This window comes from Cynoglossus semilaevis, chromosome 6 (genome assembly GCF_000523025.1).
Source record: "Cynoglossus semilaevis isolate Cse_v1.0 chromosome 6, Cse_v1.0, whole genome shotgun sequence".
In the NCBI taxonomy this organism is placed as follows: domain Eukaryota; kingdom Metazoa; phylum Chordata; class Actinopteri; order Pleuronectiformes; family Cynoglossidae; genus Cynoglossus; species Cynoglossus semilaevis.
In genome coordinates this window covers 12,395,738-12,405,140 of record NC_024312.1, presented here as the reverse complement: position 1 = coordinate 12,405,140, position 9,403 = coordinate 12,395,738, and the positions used below count along the sequence as shown (strand labels likewise).

Below are 9,403 nucleotides of genomic sequence, written 5' to 3'. Positions count from 1 at the left end.
TGTCCGAAAATGATTAATTGTGCAAAGTGTAAAGCTATATACAATAGATTTGCAATTTTGCAAAACCAATGTCACGTCGTTCAAATTACTGCGTCCATCATCCATTTCCCAATGAGATCTGTTTACATCACTAGTTTCACACCGGACAGAAAAACTGTTACACACGGTAACAGCGGCTGAAGGTCGGTACAATCATTTAATACCCGTACATATATTCATTATATTTACATAAAATTAAACACCAAAATACATTTAAACACTATGTCTACTAATATGTCTGCTGGAACCACTTATATAGCTTACAGTTTATTTAATTTCATTACTCAACTATTTACACTGTGCATATCCAGTATTTCATATATTATATATTTATTTTATATACTTGTTCACATAACATCCTTATAATTATACTAGTGCTGCTTATATATACCTATCATAGGTATACAGTATGTGTATAATGTGTACTTTGCTATACATACACATAATTTAATTTAGAATAACAAAAATATAACATATAATAATTGAGATTGCACCACATTACACCACACATGGCAACAATAATTATGTACTCATACTAATAACACTACTCTATCTACTTCGACTAACAGACTCATCTACTAACATCCACTGTTCAGATGTCCCATATTCATTGACAGTGTGCTGCTACTCATGTTTGCATTTTACCTATTTGTGCATTTTTATTGATGCTGTACTGCTGCTGGAACTCCCGAGGGATTCAGAAACTTCTATCTATGTAAACACAGGCATTTTCTTTTCAACCTGCGGTCTCGCAGTCCCACAGTTGACAGCTGTTGTCGGCTGATCCTGTCAAGACATTTTTGGTGTCCCCCTGAGAAGAGCCAGTTAGGGAACGTAGCATGTATCGTGGCAGCAACTCACGAGCGTAGGCTAGGGTCAACTGTGTCATGATTACACATTTACTTGGTACAATGACTGTCAGACAATTCATCACAATATGATCATTTTTATGCTTTTATTGGTTTCACAACACTGTGCTGTTCCATGATAACATAACATTTAATGTCATAACATTGTTGCAGTATGTCAGTCTTCCCTTCTTTATTGCGTTTATTGTTTGAGTTCACCTTCACTTTAGTTATATTTTCTGACATTACTCAGGAAATGTTAGGGCCTTCATATTGCTAATTATTAGAGATATCGACTTAAGACATCCCTGGTGAGGACACGACAGAATACAGCAGCTAAATGACATCAAAGGATACAGTCACAGTCGACGCACTGTACAGCTCCTATGTGTCCGCTGTAGGTACCGAGTCGTTCCACACATTGGCCACCTGTGTGGGGAGACATTGTTGAAGGTAAATATTAAAAGGCTACAATGCAATCGTGGCTTTGCTTCACAAATTATTGGTTTGCTCTACATTACTGGTGCCACCAATAACCTATAGGAAGAATTCCATGTTGCACTACTTTCCTTTTAATCTGAATGAAAATAAATCAATTCCACTGGCCTTAGTCGTGTCCCCTTTTCATGATTACAGTATTTATATATCATACACACTATAGAGCCTATAGCCTTATGTTTGTAACACAACTGCAAGTGAAAACTATCAGAAGATTACTCTGCTACTCGACTAGCAGAGTCGTGTAGCTCCACGTTGACATTCTATATTTTTGACGTCGAAATAAATACTATCCTACAGTCATTGGTGGCACTTGTTAAATTCAAACATTTCGTGTCACTCACTGGATCTTTGGCGACGGAAAACAGGTCTCCTTCTCCGTCGAACTTCATCTGAGTGGTGGACCGTTCGTGGCCCTGCAGTAGGATGTGTTTCTGTACAGAAAAGCAATATTTGCAAGTTCATTTCAAAATGCATCAGAACAGTTCAAACTCCCGTCAAAGGCCAATTTCTCATTTACCACGACAACTTTATGTTCATTATATGGGACGAAAAACTAACTACGAATCTAACTTCTGACAAAAGCTAACGTTAGCTGCCGAGACGCATATGCTAGCGTAAATTGCATTATATATCATACACACAACCGAACGACTACCATTTCAAACAAAATACAACCGACAAATGTTTTCAAAAACCCACCATATTAATCAGTCAGATGAAGTCACCTGGAAGCCTAAACGGCTAACACTCGTATTTCATGCGCAGGATCCGCAACCGGAAGTAAGTACAGTACAACGTATTCCTATTTCCGTTATACAAACGTTCCAACATCAGCGCGCCCCCTACAGTCGACGGCTGACATTCACATTCTTTTTTGACTTGTTTTAGTCTCTTAGAACTTTGATAAAAAAGAGCGTGTTTTGACGACTGTAACAGAAATGCTTATTAGTGAAAATCTACAAAAATAAATAATTTAAATACAAAATAATTTAAAATAGTTTTTTAGTTAATAGTCATTTCAGTTATATATACTGTATATATATCTACATGCAGAGCCAGAGTGGGCCCCCCGATTAAAATAGTTTTTTAGTTAATAGTCATTTCAGTTATATATACTGTATATATATCTACATGCAGAGCCAGAGTGGGCCCCCCGAGAGTTTCATGCCCAAACCCGTCCCATTTTGCCTTTTTATTGGGTTAACAGAAAACACTGCACTTTCACAATGATTAATTTCAAATTAAAATCAGATAAATATTTTAAAGGTAAAACAATCTGATAAAGAAGAAAATGTATTTATCTTTGTAGAGGAGCAGTCATTTGAAATCACAATTGCATTTGTCTTCCCAACAGAAAGGTGTGCTATTGTTAGGTTTACACTAAACTCTCAAGTAGCTTTACACATATTTAGTGGGCTACTTTCAGCATCAAAATCCTCCTAAGCAAAGCACCGGTTTCTGCAAGTTTATTAATGACAATATCATTGCCAATATAGGCTACATGAGAATTTCCTTCTCTGTGTACATTAACATGAAGGCCTCCAAGAGTTCCTGAGACAGTGAGCTTCGTAGCCCATTTTAATGCAGAGAAGCTCTGCTCACATGCAACTTGAGTGCTTGAAAGGGTCAGTAGAAAGTTATGGCTCCATATATGACAACCCACTATCCTCCTCAACTGTCTGTGTCACCTCTCTGCGCCGCATGTGTGGGAATGCGCGGTGTGAGAACCAGATTAACTAAAGAAAGTTACACTGTTATTGTTGTGGAGATAAAGCGTGAGTTGTGGCTAAACAGCAAGACTTGGTTTCTGTTCATCAATAAAGCTTCACTGAAGTGTAAAGCAAGTGTCCGATTCTTACAATATATTACACTTTTAAATTCTGTATATATAGTTTTTTCCATCTTGAAACTGGATATTTGTGACAGATACGTGTTTAAATTATGCCCATGACCCAAGTGGCCCAAACCGAGATTGACATGGGCTAGCCCATCGGAAAAACTTCTGAATGTCCCGATTAGCCACTCAGGCGCTCTGAAGTTTTCTGAAGGCCTTGTGAGTTACTCAAAATTGTGCAGCCAATGGAAGTTTCTGAAATACTGCAGAACTTTCCGCTCCCTAATGTCAAATTTTCAAGAATGCATCACGATACGGAAGTAATCGTGGAAAAATATTATGCTGTGTAATTGTTATAATGAAGGTTTTAATTGAGTGATCATTATAATGTACATGTCGTTGTAATAAGTTCTGACATAAAGACAAACCAGTACTGGAGGGACTTTACAGACGTTCTTTGTTAATGGACACTAAAACTGCCCAGCCCTGTCTCTGGCCACATTAATGACACGCGCTCAATTTAACATCTACCAGCTCCACTCGCAAGTAAATTTCTTTGTGGCGTTTAGCCCAGTAAACAAGCGGTATGAGTGTCATTTTTGTTATTCCTGTTTGTTGTTGTTGTTTTGTTTTGTTTGTTTGTCTGTTTTTTTTCTCACGCAGCCTTTATCCAGGTTAATATTCTGGTAGACAATAAGTGGGATTCACTGCTAAGTAACACAATCATCTTCAGCGAATACCCAGAATATTCTTTGCAAGAGCGCGGTCACAAACGGTTAGTGCCTTAATGTGCTCGCGCACGACACCTAAGCGTCACAACACTTCTCTCCTCTGATTCGTTTAGCTGTTGGACTTTACGGAAGTAATGGAACTGGAGTTTTTCCGGTGTGATGCTACGAATACGACACAGAAAATGCAGACAGATCATGATACATTGGTTAAACAGGACTTGGTGAAAACTCCTGGGACAGTTCGTGTCCTTGTTGGAGTAACTGGTAGCGTGGCAGCTGTGAAGCTGCCTATTCTAGTCACAGAGCTTCTTCAGCTATCTGGGGTGAGCTGCTTAGTCTTGTAATACACTTTTTATCTAGAATCCACGTATTGGCATGACGTGCGTATTGACACTGTAAGAACATGCAAAAATGGAACAAGAATGCAAAACACAATCTTTAAAAAAAAGAAAAGAAAAGTGGAACGAAGGTGATAATCATCTCGTTTACACAGGCGAGAGCTGATACGGGTTATAACGATATCATAGTACTGTAACAAAAACCAAACCTGGTACAAAGTCATGAGAAAATGAAAGTTTCTTTAAATGACAGATGGTTATTACGTTTTATAAAGTAAAAAGTCAATCTTCTGTAGAACTAACTGCTGTGTAAACAGTGATGCCTCTAAAAGATAATCGCATAAATAACGCATAAACAAAGGTGAATACTTTTATTTTGTATGGACGGAATCTGTTTTTTAGTTATTAAACTTTAACTTTTTTTTCTCGTTGCGCAGTGTAAACACATTAGATATATGTATAAGCCAAACAGCTCCATCTGGGATTTTGTTTCGAATATAACAGCATAACAGTCTACGGTTCTTTTTCTATGAAAACGTAATTTGATATTTTTATAATTCCTTTAAAAACAGTAATTGATGTGATATAGCGTAACTGTACCAACAAAGACCAGTGCCTGTAATGGAAGCGAATGTAAGTTCATTTAATCTAACAAACATATATTTGACTAATGTCGGACATTGCCTTCAACTATGTCTTCATTCTTTTTATCTGCTCGGAACCCTACCGTGTTTGAGATAACTAATGTACACCCTGCTCATTAATTATTTCTTCTTGTCTGACTTATCTGTACCGAGGCCAGGTGTTTTAGGTCTTGCTGCCCTAGTGAAGGACACACCACTTTTCCCATGCCTGTGTGGGCGTTTATGGTCCTTGCTTTTACATTTTTCTTATATCTGAGAATCTCAACACTTGTAAAAGTAGTTGGACTCGAATGGAAGAGTCCACGCTGACTGTAGAGGCGATATTTTAAGGGGTAATGTGTGAAATGTGTCGGAAGAGGGCAGCACGAGGAAACGGGAAGGATGAAACGTAACAGCCCTACAGTTTAGGTCGAGCAGGTTTTCAATAAAAAGAAATGGGGATCGGACATGTGCTTAGGACAAAGGCTGCATAAAATTGTTGGTCATAAAGTTTTCAGATTTTATTAAAGAAAAATATGACAGGAAGACAAGAGTTTACGAGTGAAGGAGGACGTGAAGACTGACGAAGCTAGATAGTACTAGAGTTGGCAAGATACATACTACCAGGTTGAGACAGGCCATCCATTATAGCACTCCCATAAGGGAGAGCCAATAAAAAGGAATAGCTTGCTGTTTTAACTCTGGTCATAAAACACCAAACCCGTTTTTTATCCTATGGGAGTGTTTAAAATGAATATTCATTAAAATACATTGGATGAATTTGATTCATTTAATGAATTTTCCTTGAATTTCATTCATTCAAATATTTAATTACTGGTACTAAAAACTCTGTGTTGCATGTTAGCGGTATTACAGTTACAGTTCTGTTTTCTGCTGCAGGTGGATGTGAGAGTGGTCACTACGGAACACGCCAAGCATTTCTACAATGCTGCAAACGTGCCAGTAAAAATCTACAGTGAAAAGGATGAGTGGGAGGTAACAATTGGTGTGAGAAAGATGAGGCGTTATCATCAGAAAACAAAGCCTCGAGCACATTGACAGAAACATTGACTGTTTCATGAAAATATTGTGTCTCTTGTGTTAGTGTTTTCATTCAGTGTGGACAATGCTGTAATGAAAATGATCTCTCAGGCTCACATCTCACAGATAATGTGTAAAAGAGTTTGCTGATGGTTTTTTCTCTGGTGTAGATGTGGACACAGATGTCTGACCCTGTGCTGCACATTGAACTCAGGCGCTGGGCTGACCTACTTGTCATTGCCCCACTGGATGCCAACACTCTTGGAAAAATTGCAAATGGAATTTGTGACAACTTACTTGTGAGTGATTAAAATCTTGAACTATTTTGGAAAAAATAATATTTCCTCTCACTCTGTGGAATTTATACACTGAGTTGATTACTATTTTCCTTTTTCTTTCTTTTTTTAAAAAAAGACTTGTGTGGTAAGAGCCTGGGACACGAGTCGACCCCTCCTTTTCTGCACTGCCATGAATACGTTCATGTGGCAGCATCCCATTTCAGCCCAGCAGGTATCCAGGCTTAGAGAGTTTGGATATGTGGAAATCCCCTGTGTTTCTAAGAAGCTAGCATGTGGAGATGAAGGTGGGTTTTAGATACTGATAAACATTTAAAATGTGTTTTTTTGCTTTATATAAATGTAAAGCAAGACTGCCTTTTTTCTAAAATAATGATATATTCTAAGTGCAGGCAGGCCAACCTACAGCAAATTAACAAATTACACACCTGATCTTGATGATATTGATTAGCTACTTGCAAGCAAGCTAACATTTTAATGCAACATCGAACACGTGCTGTCTTCATACAATACTGTTCAAGTTGATGCACCAGTGAAATATGATGCCAAAGAGCCACATGTGGCCCCGGTAGCCATGGGTTGTAGTCCCCTGATATTAGCCTATCCAAGAAGGAGAAGTGTTGTACGCCTGAAGAAAAAATGTTTATAATATCATACTACTACTACTCATTGTAATACAAAGAGGCCAGCATGTACAGACAGGTGTCACAGGAAGTTAGTCAGATGTCAGTCATAAAGCAGTTACAGGGAATGATCGCATCTGCTAAATAAAGGGAGTAACCTCTGTGAAAATAACACATGATTACAAAAGGCGTACACTGCCATGTTGACAACCTGCCCAGTGGGTTTGTCAATGCCCTGAATGTACTCTAAGGTTAATTGGAAATAATTAGGTCACTTAGAGTCAGTGTTTAGTGCCTGCAACTGTTACTTGGCAGTTGGCACCATATCCTTGGAGCCAAACGTGTGGGTGTGTCACCACAGCTGTGGTTACCGCCCTGTCATATCTGATTATTGGCCAAAGTCCTGGGTGCTCACCTGTTTGACGTGGCCTAATGACTTAGACTGACGTGACTTCACTTTTACAAAAAAACCTTGGATGAATTTTAGAAATCACTGACTACTTCATGATTATGGGACACGGCCAGATCAGGCCCACATTTGTGCATTTTGGATGAATATTGTTCATTCAAATCATGATCTCCCAAAGATTTTCTAACAGGAAATTGTTACAACAACATTTGTTTTTGTACACTGTGTAATCAAGTAGTGTCGTTTTCTGAAATGCAGATTTCTCTGGACTGGCCTTGGTCTAAAAGAACTCTCATAAATGTCTTTGTTTGCAGGTAAAGGTGGCATGGCAGAGGTGTCCACCATCGTCAGTGCTGTCAGACAGTACCTTCACAAACCAGATGAGTCGTCTGAGTAGAGATGGACGTCAATAGGAGAGGACTGGTTATTTCGACCTCTTTCGACCTCTGAGAGGACTGGTTATTTCGACCTCTTTCTAGGATTGTGTCTCCATACGTGGCGCTGTGATGAGCTGGTGAACCGTCCAGGGCAAAGGTCGGCAACTACTAAAACACTCGCCATTTGGACACCTTTTCACAAATCCAGCCACAAATCTCTTCTGACATCTGGAATGACAATAATTAAAACCTTTATGCTCTGTATAAAAATACTATAGTGTGTTGCATGTATGAAATCAATGAACTGCTACAGGGAAAACTACATTTTATTTCAGCATGCAACAAAAACATTTTGAGTGCCGTTAATAAGACGCGATGCTTGTCATTTTTCACAACACCCAGATTCAGGTTGAACAGGTTTTCTATTTTATTATGAAAATAACTGCCATCTGTTTTACACTCTCTCATGTCCTAATGTGTTGGAAATAAAAGTCTCACTGTGGTCTACTCAGTACTTTTTAATTATTAACCTTTAATAATTAATCATTAGAATTATTTAATAATTATAATTTTTAACCTTACATTTTTTATAGTGATTGTTATATTTAATGGGTCTTTGAGCCGTTTTCTTCCAGGCAGATTGACGAACCAGTGAGGCTCATGGTGTTAGTTTAGCGACAGGCCAAAGAGACACTTGGTTGACAACAGTGTCAAACATGTTTATCTTATTGAAGCCTTCCAGACTCTAACACCTAACCTTGACCAGGGGAACGCTGGCGCTGGATTATATCATGGGGAGACCAGTGGGATGGTGTCAAACCAAGACAGACAGTTGTAGGTTCACACTACAGCAGTGACTAAGGCTGACACTGCTGTAGTGTGAAAAAAAATCACACTACAGCAGTGACTAAGGCTGACTGAAAAAAACACTTTGTCAGATGTGCTAACGTTTAGTGGTACGCCCTTTCTGTCATGTCATCGCTGCATACTGTACAGTACGTGGTTCATACCAATGCATTGAGTTGTTAGCTGTGAGTGATCTACAGGTCGACATATTAACACTGTTATCTGTTTAGGTAATAGTGTGTTTGATTCATTAAAGTCTTTCCTCTGGTTTGTTGTCTCCCCTTTCTGTCACCGCTAAAACCTTCAACATGTATTTTGATGACATCTGGAGATTCAGAATGTGTCCAAAAAAGGAAATGCACAGAGTTTGGTGACCAATGAGAGGAGGGCTGAGAGAAAGGGTCATGCAAGACAATTTCTCTGTTCTTCCATTCTGTTTTGTTTACTAATTTTTTACTCGTCACTTGTTCTGTAAGTTGTTGTCTCCCGATGTTTCCCCTATACAATGTGTTTGGCAAATAGAAAATGAGCAGGAAAAATTTGCCATGCAAATTACCTGTGGGATAACTTGTTGCATTTGCAGGACGTGGAGTTGTGTGAGTGGCTCCACAGCTGAAAAGCATGTTTCCCTGAGCCATAATTTGTCCTGCAGCTATTGGCTGACGCAGATTTCTGCAAATGAGGCCAGAGGTGCATTACATCAGCCAGAGAGGGAGGATGGGAGTGTCGCTGTGGGGGAGAGTGCGACCCATGTGTCCGGGGATAATGGGAGTAAACACCATCTTCTCACTACTATGGCCAAAAAAAGATTACTGATAGGAAGAAGTTGGCACTGTGTTCCCTCTCTTTGTTCAACCTTCTTGGATTAATTAGAAAAGCAAATGATTTTCAGAATTG

At 38.9% G+C, this 9,403-nt stretch overlaps 1 protein-coding gene and 2 long non-coding RNA genes across 4 annotated transcripts in view; 1 reads left to right on the top strand and 2 right to left on the bottom strand.

The window, feature by feature from the left end:
- Positions 1 to 177: 177 nt before the first annotated feature.
- On the bottom strand, positions 178 to 2,243 carry LOC103380231 (uncharacterized). The gene is made up of 4 exons (XR_521649.3): positions 2,088 to 2,243; positions 1,730 to 1,819; positions 1,245 to 1,316; positions 178 to 850 (listed from the first exon to the last, which is right to left on the bottom strand). It is a non-coding gene; the product is annotated as an uncharacterized LOC103380231 (long non-coding RNA).
- A 605-nt stretch (positions 2,244 to 2,848) lies between these two features.
- ppcdc (phosphopantothenoylcysteine decarboxylase) lies at positions 2,849 to 7,724 on the top strand. 2 transcript variants are annotated; one of them, XM_008312079.3, is made up of 5 exons: positions 2,849 to 4,276; positions 5,815 to 5,910; positions 6,126 to 6,254; positions 6,370 to 6,538; positions 7,598 to 7,724. In XM_008312079.3, exons 1-5 carry the CDS (start codon positions 4,088 to 4,090, stop codon positions 7,678 to 7,680), a joined length of 666 nt encoding a protein of 221 aa, XP_008310301.1. In that variant the 5' UTR covers positions 2,849 to 4,087; the 3' UTR covers positions 7,681 to 7,724. The 2 variants fall into 2 exon arrangements, with proteins under 2 accessions (XP_008310301.1, XP_024912258.1); XM_025056490.1 differs by lacking the exon at positions 2,849 to 4,276 and adding an exon at positions 4,290 to 4,924.
- Positions 6,875 to 9,403, bottom strand: part of LOC103380229 (uncharacterized) — a 10,779-nt gene continuing 8,250 nt past the window's right edge. The window contains exons 6-8 of the long non-coding RNA XR_003049940.1: positions 9,063 to 9,298; positions 7,753 to 7,888; positions 6,875 to 7,717 (exon numbers count right to left, since the gene is read on the bottom strand). This is a non-coding gene — a long non-coding RNA (uncharacterized LOC103380229). The remainder of the gene's footprint in view (positions 7,718 to 7,752; positions 7,889 to 9,062; positions 9,299 to 9,403) is intronic.